The sequence below is a fragment of the Trichomycterus rosablanca genome, chromosome 13, assembly GCF_030014385.1.
Source record: "Trichomycterus rosablanca isolate fTriRos1 chromosome 13, fTriRos1.hap1, whole genome shotgun sequence".
NCBI lineage: Eukaryota > Metazoa > Chordata > Actinopteri > Siluriformes > Trichomycteridae > Trichomycterus > Trichomycterus rosablanca.
In genome coordinates this window covers 16,054,836-16,077,237 of record NC_086000.1, presented here as the reverse complement: position 1 = coordinate 16,077,237, position 22,402 = coordinate 16,054,836, and the positions used below count along the sequence as shown (strand labels likewise).

At 41.8% G+C, this 22,402-nt stretch overlaps 1 protein-coding gene across 1 annotated transcript in view; it reads right to left on the bottom strand.

Annotated features, from left to right (window-relative positions):
* plekhh1 (pleckstrin homology domain containing, family H (with MyTH4 domain) member 1) overlaps window positions 1-22,402 on the bottom strand; it is a 76,856-nt gene that overhangs the window by 4,794 nt on the left and 49,660 nt on the right. Inside the window, 12 exon segments of the mRNA XM_063007453.1 lie at window positions 297-443; window positions 6,920-7,003; window positions 7,158-7,287; window positions 9,926-10,065; window positions 10,179-10,320; window positions 10,448-10,545; window positions 12,144-12,299; window positions 13,974-14,151; window positions 15,277-15,374; window positions 15,462-15,638; window positions 21,933-22,045; window positions 22,266-22,377. Coding sequence (XP_062863523.1) covers window positions 297-443; window positions 6,920-7,003; window positions 7,158-7,287; window positions 9,926-10,065; window positions 10,179-10,320; window positions 10,448-10,545; window positions 12,144-12,299; window positions 13,974-14,151; window positions 15,277-15,374; window positions 15,462-15,638; window positions 21,933-22,045; window positions 22,266-22,377 — 1,575 coding nt within the window.

Genomic DNA, 22,402 nt, shown 5'->3' with positions numbered 1-22,402 from the left:
ACTAGTCTAGTGTTTCAGCTTTCAATGCAGATTAATCCAACAGTAACACTGAATACTGGGCATATGAGTGTTCAGAGCTGAGACAGAGCAAAAGTTCGGACTGTTTGAATTACACTTTTTCCATGACTAGACTTCTGGGAACTCAATGAGGTGACTCAGTGCTAGAAGGCAGATGTGAAACTTTTAATAAGTGCATGAAAACCTGCTTTTAACATCAACCGTCATTCTCATATACCCAAAAATGATGGAAGGAGTAGGAGTAGTTCACTCAGATTTACTACAAATATTAATATTACCTTTGGTTTAGCCATTGCAAAAGTGAGCTTCTCCACAGTTCTCTTCCCTAAAGTCTGGTCTTTATTCTGGCTGACCACCACCATGAAGTCCTCCTTGCACCCACCAAAGGTGATCACAGACTGGTATGAATACGTAACCAATAAGTGCTAAAAACCAAAAGAATATAAACAGAAAATCATTATTCTTGTATTTTGTTTATAAAATGTTATTTTTAGCACACATCTGGGTACTGATCAAACTGAATTTTCCTAGGACCATTTTACAATGTGCAGACTACATGAACTTTCCACTGGCCACCAGTCAAGTGCCAAAGTTCCAGTACCACGGGTTACTGGTTAATGTTTACAGCATAGACTTAAATGAGGAGTTAAAGAGCGTGGATAGAAATAAGCCAAACTGAAAGTTGAAAATTAAGGATGGCAGCAAATTACAGACCTAAGCCGACCGACCCTGTTTACTCTGTTTTAAATGGATCTTTGCAGGCAAGTTCAAAGAGGCAGACAAGTGTCATGACCATTCAGGTCAACTGACCATTCCAGATGCACATGCCTTCCCCTGCGGTCAAGCATTCGGGCTTAGCCTCGAATAACATGTTTCACTATAAAAATAAAACAGTCTAGGATCTCACTTTTTTACTTTTTAAGTAATAAAAGTACAAACAAAACATTTTCACTAACACAGCTTATATCATAAATAAGAAAACAATAGAATGTGAAGCCTGCAACACACTTAAAAAAATGGGACAAAATCCACCAAGAGTCTTTTAAAGCAAGGATGGTTCATACAAACTTCGTCAGTTTGGAAGTCAGTTAAAACAATGTTTCTTATTGCAATATTACTAAGAATTTAGGTCTTTAACCATCTACAAGTCATAATATCATAAAAAGATTCAAGAAGTCAAGGAAAATCTCTGGGGCATAAAGGCCAAGAACAGAAATTGCTGACTAACAAACCCTCAGGCAGTAATTTAAGAGAAACCATCACGCTACCATGATGGACACAGCCACACGGGTTCGGGAGTACTTTGGAAAATCAGTGTCACTTAACACAATCTACCACTGCATAACAAAATGCAACCTTAAACTGTATTATACAAAGTGGAAGCCACATATTAATTTTAAGTCCAGAGTCCAGATTTTAAGTCATCTAAGAAGGACCAAAAGACATTGGAAGTGTTCTGTGGTCAGACAAGTTCACATTTTAGGAATATTTACATTTGGGAATACAGATCTCAGATTCTGTTCGACCAGATAAAAAAGACCATCCACATTGTTACCAACAAAAAGTGTAAAAGTAGCATATGTGATGGTATGGGGGTGTATCAGTGACCACAGCAAGGGTGACCTGCATATATGTAAAGGTATCATTGGTACAAATACAATACAAATGGGTATTTTGGAGAGACACCATTAAGACAACATCTTTTTGCAGAAATTTATTTTGCATGAGTTACAACAGTGTGGCTTTGTAGACAGTGTGTGCTTGACTGGCCTGCCTGCAGTCCAGATCTGTCTCCTATTGAAAATGTATGGTTCATTATAAAAAGGAGAATAAGGCTACAGCAAACACAGACTTTTGACCAGCTTGAGAGTAAAAAGTATTATCTTCAATTCCCAATTAATAAAAAAAGTGTAATTAAAAGAAAGCGTGATGTGACCCAGTGGTAAACATGCCCCTATCTCTCATATATATGTACAGTGTATCACAAAAGTGAGTACACCCCTCACATTTCTGCAGATATTTAAGTATATCTTTTCATGGGACAACACTGACAAAATGACACTTTGACACAATGAAAAGTAGTCTGTGTGCAGCTTATATAACAGTGTAAATTTATTCTTCCCTCAAAATAACTCAATATACAGCCATTAATGTCTAAACCACCAGCAACAAAAGTGAGTACACCCCTTAGTGAAAGTTCCTGAAGTGTCAATATTTTGTGTGGCCACCATTATTTCCCAGAACTGCCTTAACTCTCCTGGGCATGAAGTTTACCAGAGCTTCACAGGTTGCCACTGGAATGCTTTTCCACTCCTCCATGACGACATCACGGAGCTGGCGGATATTCTAGACTTTGCGCTACTCCACCTTCCGCTTGAGGATGCCCCAAAGATGTTCTATTGGGTTTAGGTCTGGAGACATGCTTGGCCAGTCCATCACCTTTACCCTCAGCCTCTTCAATAAAGCAGTGGTCGTCTTAGAGGTGTGTTTGGGGTCATTATCATGCTGGAACACTGCCCTGCGACCCAGTTTCCGGAGGGAGGGGATCATGCTCTGCTTCAGTATTTCACAGTACATATTGGAGTTCATGTGTCCCTCAATGAAATGTAACTCCCCAACACCTGCTGCACTCATGCAGCCCCAGACCATGGCATTCCCACCACCATGCTTGACTGTAGGCATGACACACTTATCTTTGTACTCCTCACCTGATTGCCGCCACACATGCTTGAGACCATCTGAACCAAACAAATTAATCTTGGTCTCATCAGACCATAGGACATGGTTCCAGTAATCCATGTCCTTTGTTGACATGTCTTCAGCAAACTGTTTGCGGGCTTTCTTGTGTAGAGACTTCAGAAGAGGCTTCCTTCTGGGGTGACAGCCATGCAGACCAATTTGATGTAGTGTGCGGTGTATGGTCTGAGCACTGACAGGCTGACCCCCCACCTTTTCAATCTCTGCAGCAATGCTGACAGCACTCCTGCGCCTATCTTTCAAAGACAGCAGTTGGATGTGACGCTGAGCACGTGCACTCAGCTTCTTTGGACGACCAACGCGAGGTCTGTTCTGAGTGGACCCTGCTCTTTTAAAATGCTGGATGATCTTGGCCACTGTGCTGCAGCTCAGTTTCAGGGTGTTGGCAATCTTCTTGTAGCCTTGGCCATCTTCATGTAGCGCAACAATTCGTCTTTTAAGATCCTCAGAGAGTTCTTTGCCATGAGGTGCCATGTTGGAACTTTCAGTGACCAGTATGAGAGAGTGTGAGAGCTGTACTACTAAATTGAACACACCTGCTCCCTATGCACACCTGAGACCTAGTAACACTAACAAATCACATGACATTTTGGAGGGAAAATGACAAGCAGTGCTCAATTTGGACATTTAGGGGTGTAGTCTCTTAGGGGTGTACTCACTTTTGTTGCCGGTGGTTTAGACATTAATGGCTGTATATTGAGTTATTTTGAGGGAAGAATAAATTTACACTGTTATATAAGCTGCACACAGACTACTTTTCATTGTGTCAAAGTGTCATTTTGTCAGTGTTGTCCCATGAAAAGATATACTTAAATATCTGCAGAAATGTGAGGGGTGTACTCACTTTTGTGATACACTGTATATATATATATACAGTGGGGCCAAAAAGTATTTAGTCAGCCACTGATTGTGCAAGTTCTCCTACTTAGAAAGATGAGAGAGGTCTGTAATTTTCATCATAGGTACACTTCAACTATGAGAGACAAAATGAGAAAAAAAAATCCAGGAAATCACATTGTAGGATTTTTAAAGAATTTATTTGTAAATTATGGTGGAAAATAAGCATTTGGTCACCCACAAACAAGCAAGATTTCTGGGTCTCACAGACCTGTAACTTCTTCTTTAAGAAGCTCTTCTGTCCTCCACTCGTTACCTGTATTAATGGCACCTGTTTGACCTCGTTATCTGTATAAAAGACACCTGTCCACAGCCTCAAACAGTCAGACTCCAAACTCAACCATGGCCAAGACCAAAGAGCTGTCGAAGGACACCAGGAAGAAAATTGTAGACCTGCATCAGGCTGGGAAGAGTAAATCTACAATAGGCAAGCAGGTTGGTGTGAATAAATCAACTGTGGGAGCAATTGTAAGAAAATGGAAGACATACAAGACCATTGATAATCTCCCTCGATCCCGTGGGGTCAAAATGATCATGAGAACGGTGAGCAAAATATCCCAGAACTACACGGAGGGACCTGATGAATGACCTGCAGAGAGCTGGGACCAAAGTAACAAGGCTACCATCAGTAACACACTACGCCGAGAGGGACTCAAATCCTGCAGTGCCAGGCGTGTCCCCCTGCTTAAGCCAGTACATGTCCAGGCCCGTCTAAAGTTTGCCAGAGAGCATATGGATGATCCAGAAGAGGATTGGGAGAATATCATGTGGTCAGATGAAACCAAAATGGAACTTTTTGGTAAAAACTCAACTCGTCATGTTTGGAGGAAGAAGAAGAACCCAAGAACACCATACCTACTGTGAAGCATGGGGGTGGAAACATCATGCTTTGGGGCTGTTTTTCTGCAAAGGGGACAGGACGACTGATCCGTGTTAAGGGAAGAATGAACGGGGCCATGTATTGTGAGATTTTTAGCCAAAACCTCCTTCCATCAGTGAGAGCATTGAAGATGGAACGTGGCTGGGTCTTCCAGCATGACAATGATCCCAAACACACCGCTCGGGCAACGAAGGAGTGGCTCGGTAAAAAGCATTTCAAGGTCCTGGAGTGGCCTAGCCAGTCTCCAGACCTCAACCCGATAGAAAATGTGTGGAGTCCGTGTTGCCCAGCGACAGCCCCAAAACATCACTGCTCTAGAGGAGATCTGCATGGAGGAATGGGCCAAAATACCAGCTACAGTGTGTGCAAACCTGGTGAAGACTTACAGGAAACGTTTGACCTCCGTCATTGCCAACAAAGGTTATGTTACAAAGTATTGAGTTTAAATTTTGTTATTGACCAAATACTTATTTTCCACCATAATTTACAAATAAATTCTTTAAAAATCCTACAATGTGATTTCCTGGATTTTCTTTCTCATTTTGTCTCTCATAGTTGAAGTGTACCTATGATGAAAATTACAGACCTCTCTCATCTTTTTAAGTAGGAGAACTTGCACAATCAGTGGCTGACTAAATACTTTTTGGCCCCACTGTATATATATATGTATATATATATATATATACAGTGTATCACAAAAGTGAGTACACCCCTCACATTTCTGCAAATATTTCATTATATCTTTTCATGGGACAACACTATAGACATGAAACTTGGATATAACTTAGAGTAGTCAGTGTACAGCTTGTATAGCAGTGTAGATTTACTGTCTTCTGAAAATAACTCAACACACAGCCATTAATGTCTAAATAGCTGGCAACATTAGTGAGTACACCCCACAGTGAACATGTCCAAATTGTGCCCAAATGTGTCGTTGTCCCTCCCTGGTGTCATGTGTCAAGGTCCCAGGTGTAAATGGGGAGCAGGGCTGTTAAATTTGGTGTTTTGGGTACAATTCTCTCATACTGGCCACTGGATATTCAACATGGCACCTCATGGCAAAGAACTCTCTGAGGATGTGAGAAATAGAATTGTTGCTCTCCACAAAGATGGCCTGGGCTATAAGAAGATTGCTAACACCCTGAAGCTGAGCTACAGCATGGTGGCCAAGGTCATACAGCGGTTTTCCAGGACAGGTTCCACTCGGAACAGGCTTCGCCAGGGTCGACCAAAGAAGTTGAGTCCACGTGTTCGGCGTCATATCCAGAGGTTGGCTTTAAAAAATAGACACATGAGTGCTGCCAGCATTGCTGCAGAGGTTGAAGACGTGGGAGGTCAGCCTGTCAGTGCTCAGACCATACGCCGCACACTGCATCAACTCGGTCTGCACGGTCGTCATCCCAGAAGGAAGCTGACGCACAAGAAAGCCCGCAAACAGTTTGCTGAAGACAAGCAGTCCAAGAACATGGATTACTGGAATGCCCTGTGGTCTGACGAGACCAAGATAAACTTGTTTGGCTCAGATGGTGTCCAGCATGTGTGGCGGCGCCCTGGTGAGAAGTACCAAGACAACTGTATCTTGCCTACAGTCAAGCATGGTGGTGGTAGCATCATGGTCTTGGGCTGCATGAGTGTTGCTGGCACTGGGGAGCTGCAGTTCATTGAGGGAAACATGAATTCCAACATGTACTGTGACATTCTGAAACAGAGCATGATCCCCTCCCTTCGAAAACTGGGCCTCATGGCAGTTTTCCAACAGGATAACGACCCCAAACACAACCTCCAAGATGACAACTGCCTTGCTGAGGAAGCTGAAGGTAAAGGTGATGGACTAAACCCAATTGAGCACCTGTGGCGCATCCTCAAGTGGAAGGTGGAGGAGTTCAAGGTGTCTAACATCCACCAGCTCCGTGATGTCATCATGGAGGAGTGGAAGAGGATTCCAGTAGCAACCTGTGCAGCTCTGGTGAATTCCATGCCCAGGAGGGTTAAGGCAGTGCTGGATAATAATGGTGGTCACACAAAATATTGACACTTTGGGCACAATTTGGACATGTTCACTGTGGGGTGTACTCACTAATGTTGCCAGCCATTTAGACATTAATGGCTGTGTGTTGAGTTATTTTCAGAAGACAGTAAATCTACACTGCTATACAAGTTGTACACTGACTACTCTAACTTATATCCAAGTTTTATTTCTATAGTGTTGTCCCATGAAAAGATATAATAAAATATTTGCAGAAATGTGAGGGGTGTACTCACTTTTGTGATACACTGTATATATATATATACATATATATATATACACATACATATATATATATATATATATATATAAAATATGTGAATAATCACAAATCCACATACCATGCTGTAGTCTAATACACTTAAACCATCCTCACTGACAGCAAGCCACACTTGTTTCTGCTCCAACAGAGAGGGAGGCAGTGGCTACATAACAAAATACAGAAATTTTTTTTATTACTATTTCATTCAACCAGCAGTAGCATTCCAAATAATACACACTTTATACAACAATTGGGACATTTTCACAAACAAGTCTGAATAAGCTATTACGGTAGTTTTTATTGTGAAGTACACTTACTTTAGCACTGAATAGCTTGGCCCCAAACAGTGGCCATTTGCGAGCCACTGTTAAGTAGATTCTTACACATTCAGCAGCGGTGCACCCACGCAAGACAGACCACTTAGCAGCCAGCCTCTCGGCCAGCTCCCTGCAGAATAAAGAGCAGTTCAGTTATACAAATCATGCGTGTCGAATAATAGGTACACCTTTAGTGAGGCTAATCTAGTGTTCCAGAGTAACTTTTGAATTCAGATTAAATACCTGTTTACTTATTCTGACCCATTTTATGATTTTAATTATCACAATAATCGTCAAAGATTTATTGTTATCAATTATTATTATAAAGTAGTGGTTCCTTAACTACTTCAGACCTATTAATAACATATACAGGGGTTGGACAAAATAACTGAAACACCTGTCATTTTAGTGTGGGAGGTTTCATGGCTAAATTGGACCAGTCTGGTGGCCAATCTTCATTAATTGCACATTGCACCAGTAAGAGCAGAATGTGAAGGTTCAATTAGCAGGGTAAGAGCACAGTTTTGCTCAAAATATTGCAATGCACACAACATTATGGGTGACATACCAGAGTTCAAAAGAGGACAAATTGTTGGTGCACGTCTTGCTGGTGCATCTGTGACCAAGACAGCAAGTCTTTGTGATGTATCAAGAGCCACGGTATCCAGGGTAATGTCAGCATACCACCAAGAAGGACAAACCACATCCAACAGGATTAACTGTGGACGCAAGAGGAAGCTGTCTGAAAGGGATGTTCGGGTGCTAACCCGGATTGTATCCAAAAAACATAAAACCACGGCTGCCCAAATCACGGCAGAATTAAATGTGCACCTCAACTCTCCTGTTTCCACCAGAACTGTCCGTCGGGAGCTCCACAGGGTCAATATACACGGCCGGGCTGCTATAGCCAAACCTTTGGTCACTCGTGCCAATGCCAAACGTCGGTTTCAATGGTGCAAGGAGCGCAAATCTTGGGCTGTGGACAATGTGAAACATGTATTGTTCTCTGATGAGTCCACCTTTACTGTTTTCCCCACATCCGGGAGAGTTACGGTGTGGAGAAGCCCCAAAGAAGCGTACCACCCAGACTGTTGCATGCCCAGAGTGAAGCATGGGGGTGGATCAGTGATGGTTTGGGCTGCCATATCATGGCATTCCCTTGGCCCAATACTTGTGCTAGATGGGCGCGTCACTGCCAAGGACTACCGAACCATTCTGGAGGACCATGTGCATCCAATGGCGGTGCCGTGTATCAGGATGACAATGCACCAATACACACAGCAAGACTGGTGAAAGATTGGTTTGACGAACATGAAAGTGAAGTTGAACATCTCCCATGGTCTGCACAGTCACCAGATCTAAATATTATTGAGCCACTTTGGGGTGTTTTGGAGAAGCGAGTCAGGAAACGTTTTCCTGCACCAGCATCACGTAGTGACCTGGCCACTATCCTGCAAGAAGAATGGCTTAAAATCCCTCTGACCACTGTGCAGGACTCCAAGACAAATTGACGCTGTATTGGCCGCAAAAGGAGGCCCTACACCATACTAATAAATTATTGTGGTCTAAAACCAGGTGTTTCAGTTATTTTGTCCAACCCCTGTATATTATCTTTGAAAAAGTTTTGATAGTTAGCACAATTAAAAAAATGTAAATTAAAAAATATATAAGTACAATTTAAAAAATATAAAGCAACTAATAAAGTGCCCATGATCCATGATAACAGTTCCAACATAAATACTAAAGTAGTGTAAATGACTCAGGAATTGTATGACAACTATATTATTTCTACTGATATAGTCTTGCTGGTTTCCAGGTCTCTCACATTTGAAGAATGCCTTCTCTCGACCTCCACAGGTGTTCAATAGGATTTAGATCTGGAATCATTGCTGGCCATTTGAGATATCTCTAATTATTTTTCCAAAATTCATTTCTGGTTGCTGCAAGACCCATGACCTCCGACACAGACCCAGCTTTCTGACACTGGGCCCTAAATTGCACTCCAAAATTCTTTGATAGTTTTCAGATTTCATGATGCTAGACGAGGCATTCAGTATCAGAGGCTGCAAGCAACCCTCAAAAATCTGTAAACATCCATTATTTTTTATTGTAAGGACAGTAAGGGTGGTAAGGTTTTTTTTTTTTCCTTTGAAGACCTTGGTATTATAGTATGATAGTGTGCTCTCCCCAAAAAAGCTATTTTGGTCACATCTGTCCAAAGTATTGTGGTTTTCTGAGGTAAGTTCCAGCATTTCCAGTCTGTCTTTGTGTCAGCAGTGGGTTCCTGCATCTTCTCCTGGTGTACTATTTTATTCAGATGCTGATGGTTAGTTTGAGCTCACGCTGCTGTACCTTGTGTCTGCAGGCTAGCATAAATTTGTTTGGAGACTGAGACTATTTATTCAACCATTTAAATAATCTATCATTGCAATCTTCCATCATTTTTTCTTTTCTGTCCATGTCCAAAAGGTCAGCTACAGTGCTATGGGATGTACTTCTTAAAGACTATGCCAACAGTGGACACAAGAACAGTAAGTTATATAGGAATTTACTTCAAGTCTTGAGACTGCCCATGCTTTTGCATAATTTTAACATCCTCAGATAATTACTAATAATTACAGATAATCAACTATAATTAAAGTCAACTTGACTATATTTAAATAGGTTGCGAGTGTGAATTCTTTATTCTATATGGATTTTATATCTCCATCATCAGCACCACAGGTGAGTCAAAATTAATCAATACAGTTCATTGTATATGTGTTTACCTAAGTTGCTCCATCTTGCAGTCCTGTCTGTAGTGTTTGGGGTAGAAGCGGTCCAGCACTTGCAACAGGATCTGATGAATCTTAGGCTGAGGAGAGCCACTGGGAGACGCCGGTGTTCGATCCAAATCGCCATGTTCCACCTGCACACCAAATTCTGATTAAACTGCATCCTATATCTGCACAACACACACACACACACACACACACACACACACACACACACAATGTTACTTCTTGTTTAGTTTTAATTTACCTGGGCCATTAGTGCAGCCACCTCCAGTGCCAGCTCCTTGTTAACTGGGAAGTGGCCTTGATGCACTTCTTCATTTACTTGATAGGCCAGCAGGAGGCGTTCTCGCTCCGTCTCCCCTTTAGCCTGTGCTCGGAAACACAGTCTAGACAGAACAGAAACCGAGCATAATGTAAACTGTACTGTATATTTAAACAAAAGCATGTTAGGCTCAGTTCACTATACACATGCAGATAAATAAATAAATAAAAACATCAATACTAATTATGTACCTGCTTTTATATGTTAAACGCACAATGCGTGTCCCCTCACACTTTCCAGGTTGGAGTTCTTTCAGGGCCAGTTCCCATTTTGAGATCACATCACAAATCTGCCATGAAAGAAAACAGATTTATAGATCAATTACAAATTACTAATGTGAAGGCTAGTAGATTATTATAATCATTTTAATTCATGGTTAAGAAATCAGCCAGGTCAACAAAAACCTACAACCTAATATAAAAATTAAGTGTGGTAAATACAATAGCTGCCTTGAACCGGCAAAATCAGATCTTCCTTGTCAACCTTCTACTCCATGTAAACAAGCTTTGCCATTCTGATTCAAGCATTATTTTAGGTATAATATTCTTAAAGGTTTTCTAAAAGTTTATTTATAAGAAAATAATCAATAATGAAACATTTTACCATTTGTTCATTGTGTACAGGCATCGGTTAACAATTTTAAACAAAAGCAAAGTAGAAATATATCTGTATTATTTAAAAAAAGTAAGCCTTAGACATCAAAAACACGGTGTGGTAGTGTTGCCAATGATAAGTAATTACCCGAAGAAACTGCTAATTTATCTAGTGACAGGGACTTCTACATAATACGAGGGATCTTCAAAAAGTTTCTGCACTTTCATATTTTCCTTGGAGACGGTGAGGGCGGTGAGTAGTAATTGGAGAGCTTATAGTCTTCGATTTAGTTCCATCTGATTTCCACCTTTTTTGACACTCAAAGAAGCTTTTTTATTTATTTATATATTTTCTTTATGCATTTTCTCCCTTTTTCTCCCTTTTTAGCGCGTCCAGTTGCCCCATTGCATCATGCTTCCTCTCCACCAATGCCCTGCTTTGATTGAGGAGAACGAAGCTAACCCACGCCCCCTCCGACACGTGGGCAGCATGCCGTATGCATCTTATCACCTACACTTTGACAAGTGCAGTGCAGCCTAGCTGCGTGTACAGAGGGACACACCCTAAGAGCACTCTTTTCTCATCTCTGTGCAGGCGCCATCAATCAGCCAGCAGAGGTCGTAATTGCACCAGTCATGAGAGAGAGACCCTATCCGACTTAGTCCCGCCCTTATGAACAACAGGCCAATCGTTGTTCATGTGGCCGCTCAGCCGGCAAGGCAGAGTTGAGATTAGATACGATGTATTCGAGATCCCAGCTCTGGTTCCAGCATGTGTTTTACCGCTGCGCCACCTGAGCAGCAGGCCTCAAAGAAGCTTTAAGGGGAAGAAGTTTTTCATGTGATGTGAAAGCAGCGGTGCATTAGTGGCTATGTGCTCAACCAAAACAGTTTTTGCTGATGGCATTAAAAAGCTGGTATGATGCTGGAAAAATGTATCAGAAGGTGACTGTAGAAAAGTGATGTAACGAGAGCAATAGAGTTTAAAAAGTGCTGAAACTTTTTGAAGAACCCTCATATATACTATCACATGAACATAATAATACATCACATAATACATCTTTCTTAACTAGCATAAAAATGGCTTCTAACTGTGGCTACCAAAGCTTAAATAGTATACCACGATTGGCTACTATATCTGTAAGTGGTGGTACACATCCTTTCCACGTACTGTATGTGTAATTGGTACATGTCAGTAATGGTTAAAAATGGGTAAAACTGCTAATACTTAAATACTGATATAATTTTGAAATTGAAAAATTACATTGGTGCAACCCTTGTGCGAATTTGGTACCTTGGCACTAGGTTGGAGGCAGTGTTCAAGGTCTTTTTCTAAGGGATCATCAGTGAAGAGGGCAAAACCAGAGATTTGGGGCTTCCTCATGCCTGCTCTCTGGTTCAGTGTGTTCACAAACTCCTCCACCGTCGTGGAACCATCAAACCCCACCACCTACAGTACAAAAATCAGAGTCAGACCCTAATGTGCTTCTCTATTCATGTGTTTTTATGCGTTTTTTTTTAAATAGTAGTGGATCATGTGAGTATGTATATGTACAGTGTATCACAAAAGTGAGTACACCCCTCACATTTCTGCAAATATTTCATTATATCTTTTTATGGGACAACACTATAGACATGAAACTTGGATATAACTTAGAGTAGTCAGTGTACAGCTTGTATAGCAGTGTAGATTTACTGTCTTCTGAAAATAACTCAACACACAGCCATTAATGTCTAAATAGCTGGCAACATAAGTGAGTACACCCCACAGTGAACATGTCCAAATTGTGCCCAAATGTGTCGTTGTCCCTCCCTGGTGTCATGTGTCAAGGTCCCAGGTGTAAATGGGGAGCAGGGCTGTTAAATTTGGTGTTTTGGGTACAATTCTCTCATACTGGCCACTGGATATTCAACATGGCACCTCATGGCAAAGAACTCTCTGAGGATGTGAGAAATAGAATTGTTGCTCTCCACAAAGATGGCCTGGGCTATAAGAAGATTGCTAACACCCTGAAACTGAGCTACAGCATGGTGGCCAAGGTCATACAGCGGTTTTCCAGGACAGGTTCCACTCGGAACAGGCTTCGCCAGGGTCGACCAAAGAAGTTGAGTCCACGTGTTCGGCATCATATCCAGAGGTTGGCTTTATAAAATAGACACATGAGTGCTGCCAGCATTGCTGCAGAGGTTGAAGACGTGGGAGGTCAGCCTGTCAGTGCTCAGACCATACGCAGCACACTGCATCAACTCGGTCTGCATGGTCGTCATCCCAGAAGGAAGCTGACGCACAAGAAAGCCCGCAAACAGTTTGCTGAAGACAAGCAGTCCAAGAACATGGATTACTGGAATGCCCTGTGGTCTGACGAGACCAAGATAAACTTGTTTGGCTCAGATGGTGTCCAGCATGTGTGGCGGCGCCCTGGTGAGAAGTACCAAGACAACTGTATCTTGCCTACAGTCAAGCATGGTGGTGGTAGCATCATGGTCTTGGGCTGCATGAGTGTTGCTGGCACTGGGGAGCTGCGGTTCATTGAGGGAAACATGAATTCCAACATGTACTGTGACATTCTGAAACAGAGCATGATCCCCTCCCTTCTCCAACAGGATAACGACCCCAAACACAACCTCCAAGATGACAACTGCCTTGCTGAGGAAGCTGAAGGTAAAGGTGATGGACTAAACCCAATTGAGCACCTGTGGCGCATCCTCAAGTGGAAGGTGGAGGAGTTCAAGGTGTCTAACATCCCCCAGCTCCGTGATGTCATCATGGAGGAGTGGAAGACCCTGTGCAGCTCTGGTGAATTCCATGCCCAGGAGGGTTAAGGCAGTGCTGGATAATAATGGTGGTCACACAAAATATTGACACTTTGGGCACAATTTGGACATGTTCACTGTGGGGTGTACTCACTTATGTTGCCAGCCATTTAGACATTAATGGCTGTGTGTTGAGTTATTTTCAGAAGACAGTAAATCTACACTGCTATACAAGTTGTACACTGACTACTCTAAGTTATATCCAAGTTTCATGTCTATAGTGTTGTCCCATGAAAAGATATAATAAAATATTTGCAGAAATGTGAGGGGTGTACTCACTTTTGTGATACACTGTACAGTATGTGAGTACCTGGTAGGTGTTGTTCATAAAGTGGACAGGTATGCTAAAAGGTAAGGAGTGGTGGTAAGGGTTTCTCAGCAAAATAGACACAATCTCCATGCGGGAAGGCTTGGCCTCTCTCTCCCCGTTCTGTAATACTCTCTCCACTGACCGCTGACAGTACACTGCATACTTTCCAACCTCGCTTCTGTACACATTGGACAGATTAAGTTAGACAAAGAAAATTACGATGGCACAAATGACAAAACAATACAATTAATAAAATTACTTTTGCATTTGATGGTTTTTAAAAATAGGACTTTAACTGTAAGCACATAGATTTAAAATTAATTTATAAAACTAATTTTTTTTAATGGTTGAGCTGCTGTTTTGTCATTTTCTCCACCCATATTCTGACAAATGGCATCCTCTTCCTAAAAGCTAACTGGGCATTTGACAAATCATATACATACTATAACAATCTTCTTACACATTCTATTAGAAATGCACATCTGTTGACAATGTGAGACTCTTAACATGTTTTTTTTTTCCTTCTATTTATTTATGCATTTTCTCCCTTTTTCCTCCTGATTTAGCATAGTCAATTTGTTTTCCTGTGCTGGGGACCTGAATTCCGTTTGAGGAGGGTATATTTGCCTGCTTACGCCCCTTCTGACGCGTGCGCAGTCCTTGCGGACCCCTCTTTTACGCAAATGCTCCGGTGGATTTGCACATGAGGCTCATCCACTTTCTGCACAGGTGTCTCGGCCTGCTAACCAGGGTCCCTGCACAGCGTTTGAAGACCCCACCCACTTAGTCTGGTCATTTTCCCACTTAGCAGACACGGTGGCCAATTTTTGTCTGCTGCAGGCACTGCCAACTGTGCCCGCTAGATGGTGCCCAGCCAACTGGTAGAAGATTCGAACCGGGGTGTTCAGAATCTTGGAGCTGGTGTGCTAGCGGAATATCCCGCTGGTAGCTCTGCAGTTAGACTTCTGGTCTAGTGATCAGAGGGTTGCTGGTTTAAGCACCATCTCTGCCAAGCTGCCATTAATGGGCCACTGAGTAAAGCCCTTATCTCTCAATTACTTTCATTGTATTTAGTCATAATTTAAAGCTGCTTTAGCTTAAAAAATATGCTTAATGATGTAATTGTACATTTGTGCAGAAGTGTGTGTGTGTGTAATTACTGTGTAATTGCTTTTAAAATAGAAAATCATTTCTGTGCCATCTTTTAACCAAAATAAATCAGGGAGAAGTCAGCCTCACATTCAGTCGCAGAGTGTGGGTGTGTTATGTAATTATGTACATGTGCTGGGATTGGAATCCTTACTTTGGATCGGCATTTCTCTGTAGGTACTGTCTCAGGTACCACAGGAAGCGATGCTGAGGCAGGAAAAGAGCCACACACACAGACAACAGCTGCCAGCACTGTGATAGAAGAAGAGAGGATGTGAGAATGTGTTTATGGACACAACTGATGCAGTATAGATGGATGAATATGTATGTGTTACTGACCTGTGTAAGAGAGTAGTTGGTTGGCGTGCGTCGGTTGGTCTGTTTTATCAGCTGACAGTAGATCTCATTCTGCAGCTCTGTGTGAGTCAGACACACCTGCAGTGCACTCTGGGCCAATGAAGTGTGATAGTCTATAGAGGGTGCCTCCACTAGCACATTGATAAACAGCTGGCATGACTAGAGAAGGAAAGAGGATACAACATACAGCGGGGTTTGTGGGTATAAAAGTGTTTTTCCATTGCTGTCATTTAAAACAATCAGTTATTTACTGGTGACAATGTAATAGCTTATCTATTAATGTAATTTTCTTATTTATTCATTTGAAGGTGAACATAATAGTAACATCATGGTAAACTACAGCAGCAGATAATTTACATTTACACTTTCCGGCATTTAGCAGACGTTTTTATCCAAAGCGTAAGTTACTAACAGTACCAACACAGTAGTCTGTCTAAGCAATTGAGGGTTAAGGGCCTTGCTCAAAGGCTCAACAGTGGCAACCTGGCAGTGGTGGGGCTTGAACCAGTGACCTTTCGATTACCTTAACCGCTAGGCTACAACTGTCCATTACGTTCATGACAGAACAGGTACACAAGATTCATCGATTCACAAGTCAAGCACAGTCATGGTTCAATTTTGTATCTCCAATTCACCTCACTTGCATGTCTGTGGGAGGAAACCGGAGCTCCCGGAGAAAACCCACGCAGACAACATGCAAACTCCACACAGAAAGGACCTGGACCTGGGGATCAAACCCAAGACCTTCTTACTGTGAAGAGACAGTGCTACCCACTGAGCATTACAACTAGACCATAAAAAAGCAAGCCATTTAACAAGTGCACAGTAAAGATGGGGAGAAATAAAAGACTTATGGTGGCGTGTCCATAATATAACTATCAGAAGAAATGTAAACAAGTCAGCCGGCTGTGTCCTGGTCAGGGTTGCATTAAGTCAAGAGCCTGTTCACAGGAAGCAAGGTCATTGATTTTTGTAGTATGGAAACTGCGATTTTATAGCCAAGTGACATTGTGATGCCTTTGCTCTGCCACTAGATGGCAAGCTCTACACATACAAGCATGCAGACATAATTAAGATCACATTCACGCAGCAGGTTTTAAGGGGGGCTGGAAACACGCAAGTTAGACCAAAACAAGACCAAGAACATACCAGCCATGTCCATACTCACACCAACTGCAACCTAAACGAGGCCACACCAATACCAAAACCATTCAAGTGGCACAACGGTCTGTTAAACTAGACCACTACTGCTGAGATCCGGGTGCTATCGGTCAGCCAGGCATACGCAGACATGATTTGCTATGTCTGAGATTGGTTGGCTGAAGCTCTAGGATGGATTGGTTTCTTATACGACTATTCCTTCTTCACGCCCAGTGTTTCCCGGTGGATCTAGACCCACTACAACCCTGACCAGGATAAAGCGGTTAATAAAAACAAAATAAAAAATTAAGGTCTAAAATTAAGGTATGCAATGAAAAAGCATACTCAATCAAAACCTAGACAAGATAAAAACAAGATCAAGTTACAGGTATCTTTAGACCAGTCTAGACAGAGGGCAGGTATTTTCCGCATCTTTCCTCACGCGTGCCAGTCTGCCCATCAATGTGGCACAAGCTGCAGTCTAAAATAGGAGATGGGTAGCTTAACAGTTAGCCCTGGCTGATTTGTTTCAGCATTGCCTTAGTGTATCAAGTCCATGCTCCATCAACGCACCATTTCTGCTTCCAGAAATATCACATCAAATCGAATCAAGTCAGGATAGAAATCCACTCAGACATCCATTACTGCTGGGAGGCTGTCTGCTGTAGGATTAAATGTCTACCTAAAAAGGTTTAAATGCTTTATACAAAAACCTAAGCAGTAAACCCAGTGGGTGTAGAGAGGTGAATATAATCCATGAACTGCTTATAAACCTTAAGAAGGGGTGGCTGCATTTTACATGGGAAACAGCAGAAAAGCATAAATGGGCAGACAAGCTTCCTAATGATCCTAAAAATCAAGATTCTCTTTGAACCAAAGCTGAAAGATTCATTCCTGTTGTACACTGGGGTCTGTAGTGAGTTGAGGGGGAGAAGTCTGTCTCAATCAGAGCCTAATCCAGCCCATTATCTTCATACACCGCTCTAACGAGTGTCGGCTTCAAGCTCGAGCTTTGATCTGACTGTGGGAGAGACAGAGAGCTCTCAGATACTCTGAGAACGCACTGTACAGCCCTGCCGGCCTTTCTTTTAAAAACACGGGGTCGATGAATGAGTGAAAAGAGAAAGAAGAGATGAAAACTCAAGGTTAGAATAGTTGAAAATGTGGGTTTTAACTAAATTAAAAATAAAAGCAAGCAAGGACAAATGGACACAACTCAGGATTTGTATGTGGGTTAAAGACATTAAGTGGATAATTTGTGACCAATTATATTATTTTTAATGGCATCACATGATTCTTTCATTTTAGTGCAACTAAATAAGGTTAATTTTATACATTTGCTTATCTAAGAATGTCAGGACAATTGGTATAGCCGACCAAACATATGTGTAAATGATGATTGCTTTTAACTTCTTGTGTTAAGGGTGGCCAAAGTGGATTGTTCGTGCACATATTTAATTTGGTGCCGTCTTTACACTGGATGCCCTCCCTGAGTCATCCATCCTATTTATTCAGGCTTGGGACCAACATTAAGAGTGCACTAATATGTGTGCCCCCAACAGCTAGGTTCACATAACGCCATGTGCCGAATGTATCTGTAAGCCCAGCACGTAATTCAATTCCCTGAAACTCAAGCACTCAAGCACCAGTTACCACCACACAGATTCACCAAACATATATGTAAATAAACTACTTAAAACTGTTGTGATCTTTCATTTTATTAAAACTGGATGGCAACTAAATGTCTGAAACCTTCATTATTATTTGCAAAATAAGGCTATTTTCAAGGTCACAACAAAACACTTGGTGAAAGTTGGAAATACACCAAAGAACAAGAAGAATAGGACAGCACCTAAAGTTCACAAAGTCACTCACATAAACCTACATGCAATTGAGATTAGCCAATCCACATTCTGCATGTTTGCTAGTGAGAGGAAACAGGACAGATATAACAAGCAGATATAATAGAAATTGGTGAACCACACACACTGACTGAAAAACACCTAATCAAATATAAAAAATAATGATTTTCTACCATGTTTCAACCTTAAAACTTAGCCATGTGTATAAAATACCATAAGAGCAGGCTTGTATTTTGCGCCAGATGCTTTTAAGCTTACGGAAATAGAAAGTTTACTTGACTGTGCAGTTACCTGTGTGCTGGCAGTTTCTAATTCGTAATAGACATAACAGACATCATAACAGACAAACGTCCAGTCTAATTTACACTTAGCTTAAGGTGACAAGTCAAACTGCTATACCCGCCTTATTTGGAGAGACAAGCAGGCTAATGCGTTAGTACCTTCTGGTGAGGTGCGACCAAAATTGTCGGTGTAGGAACTCCATGTTCTTAGTTACCCCTGAGTGTCGTGTGCAAGGGGAGGAATTTTGTTTCTCTTTCTATTAACAGTGATTAACCTACGAAACATCGGCCAACTACCTTACCAGCTTTGTCTTGCAAAGTGCAGAGCTGAACTCTTAGCACACTTATATATAGCATTTTTGTTCAGCTGTGGTGCATCACACTAATGAGCACCCTGGGAGATGTAATTTGCCAGAAGTTAGTGACTCTGTGGCCTATGTGTCCTTCTGCCAGTGGAAGCGTGTACAGAAGGTCATCTGATTACAGTTTGGGTTTTTTTTTTACTGAGCTTGACAAAAAGTCCACAGTTTCATGTATTGTGTATCTACAAACCGGATTCCAAAAAAGTTGGGACACTAAACAAATTGTGAATAAAAACTGAATGCAATGATGTTGAGGTGCCAACATCTAATATTTTATTCAGAATAGAACACAAATCACAGATCAAAAGTTTAAACTGAGAGAATGTATCATTTTAAGGGAAAAATATGTTGTTTCAAAATTTCATGGCATCAACAAATCCCAAAAAAGTTGGGACAAGGCCATTTTTACCACTGTGTGGCATCCCCCCTTCTTCTTACAACACTCAACAGACGTCTGGGGACAGAGGAGACCAGTTTCTCAAGTTTAGAAATAGGAATGCTCTCCCATTCATGTCTAATACAGGCCTCTAACTGTTCAATCGTCTTGGGCCTTCTTTGTCGCACCTTCCTCTTTATGATGCGCCAAATGTTCTCTATAGGTGAAAGATCTGGACTGCAGGCTGGCCATTTCAGTACACGGATCCTTCTCCTACGTAGCCATGATGTTGTGATTGCTGCAGAATGTGGTCTGGCATTATCTTGTTGAAAAATGCAGGGTCTTCCCTGAAAGAGATGACGTCTAGATGGGAGCATATGTTGTTCTAGAACCTGAACATAGTTCTCTGCATTAATGGTGCCTTTCCAGACATGCAAGCTGCCCATGCCACAAGCACTCATGCAACCCCATACCATCAGTGATGCAGGCTTCTGAACGGAGCGTTGATAACAACTTGGGTTATCCTTGTACTCTCTGGTCCGGATGACATGGCGTCCCAGTGTTCCATAAAGAACTTCAAATCGTGACTCATCTGACCACAGAACAGTCTTCCATTTTGCCACACTCCATTTTAAATAACCCCTGGCCCAGTGCAAACGTCTGAGCTTGTGGAGCTTGCTTAGAAATGGCTTCCTCTTTGCACTGTAGAGTTTCAGCTGGCAACGGCGGATGGCACGGTGGATTGTGTTCACTGACGATGCTTTCTGGAAGTATTCCTGAGCCCATTCTGTTATTTCCTTGACAGTGGCATTCCTGTTTGAGGTGCAGTGACGTTTAAGGGCCCGGAGATCACGAGCATCCAGTAGAGTTTTACGGCCTTGACCCTTACGCACAGCGATTGTTCCAGATTCTCTGAATCTTTTGATGATGTTATGCACGGTTGATGATGATAACTTAAAAGTCTTTGCTATTTTACGCTGGGTAACACCATTCTGGTATTGCTGCACTATCTTTTTGAGCAACAATGGTGGAATTGGTGATCCTCTTACCATCTTGGCTTCTGAGAGACACTGACACTGAGAAGCTCTTTTTATACCCAATCATGTTGTCAATTGACCTAATTAGTGTTAATTGGTCTTCCAGCTGTTCGTTATATGCTCAATTTCCTTTTTCCAGCCACTTATTGCTACTTGTCCCAACTGTTTTGGGATTTGTTGTCACTGTGAAATTTTGAATCAACATATTTTTCCTTTAAAATGTTACATTTACTCAGATTAAACTTTTGATCTGTCATCTATGTTCTATTACGAATAAAATATTGACATTTGCCATCTCCTCAACATTGCATTCAGTTTTTATTCACAATTTGTTTAGTGTCCCAACTTTTTTGGAATCCGCTTTGTACAATAAATAGTATTGATGGATCCTATTTTGTAGGAATAATTTTCTACCTGACCTAGATCAGACTTGACGTTGCTTTAAAATTACTTCAACATTCTGTCTTCTATGATCCACTTTCTAATTTCTGCATAGAGCTTTATAAACCTCACTGTATTCATTTTTGTGACTCTGTCTAATAGGTGTGGTCATTGTTTAATGGGACCAGAGAAGTAAATGGTGATAATGACTAATTATATATGAGGGTTCTTCAAAAAGTTTCCAGCCTTTTTTAAACTCTATTTATTAGGAATTTCAAAAAAAGCCGCTCAGGTGGCGCAGCGGTAAAGTACGCTAGCGCACCAGAGTTGGGTTTCTAGATGCATCGTATCGAAACTCAGCTCTACCTTTCTGACTGGGTTGGGCGGCAGTATGAACAACGTTTGGCTGTTGTTCAGGGGCTTAGTGGCAGAGTCAGAGCATAGGTCCTCATAACTGGTACAACTGCGGCCCCTGCTGGTTGACTGACGGCGCCTGCACAGGGCTGAGGAATAACATTGAGGGGGTGTGACCCTCCGTGCGCAGTGTCTCTCGGTGTATGAACTCGGCTCGTGCATGAGAAAAATGCAAGTCTGTACTGATTGCGTGCCGGAGGGGGCGCAAGTCAGTTGAGTGGCGTCCTCAGTCGGCGGCAAAGGGTCGAATCAGTATAGAGGACACAATCAGGGTAATTGGACCTGACTAGAATAGGGATAAAAATTGGGGGAAAAAAGTGGGAAAAAATAGATAATAAAAGAAAAAAAACACAAAAAAAACCAAATGACGTCACTTCACCTTATGATGCCATCAGCAAAAAATGTTTTTGGGTTGAGCATGTAGCCACTGATGCACCACTGCTTTCACATCATCATCACATGAAAATATTCTTCCCCTTAAAGCTTCTTTGAGCGGTCCAAAAAGGTGGAAATCAGATGGTGCTAAATCATGACTATAAGAAAAAATAAGAAGAGCAAGAACAGAACAAGTGCACAGTATAAAAATAAAACTGTGCTAACCTTGAAGAGTTTGAGAGCCTCAGTTTGAAGGGCCTCAGAGGGCAGTGTGGTCAGTGGGGAACGCAAACCCTCCTTACTGTAGCACAGCACCTCATGATTCCACAGAGGGGAGTCTACACACACACACACCATGTAGAGATTCAGTTACAAATTAAAGTGGCATTACATCAGACTTTAAACCTTAGCATTTACCAGAAAGACTGTCTGAGGTTCAGAGGAAAGCATTTAAACTGTCAGCTTCACTTGAAAACAACACAAGAAGTAAATGCAGCTTGTCACAAAGCACAACACTGGACATTTGAGACTGTGTTTTTAGTGTACAGAGTATTTCACCTGGGTCTCCGTCCACATCGAGTAGCTTGCCAATCAGCTGCTCGTACTCAGTGCCCACCTTTAGGCTAGCGCAGCTACCTGCAGCTACAGTCAGGTGGTACAACCAGGTATCCTGAAGTGAGCACAAAAGTCAGTTA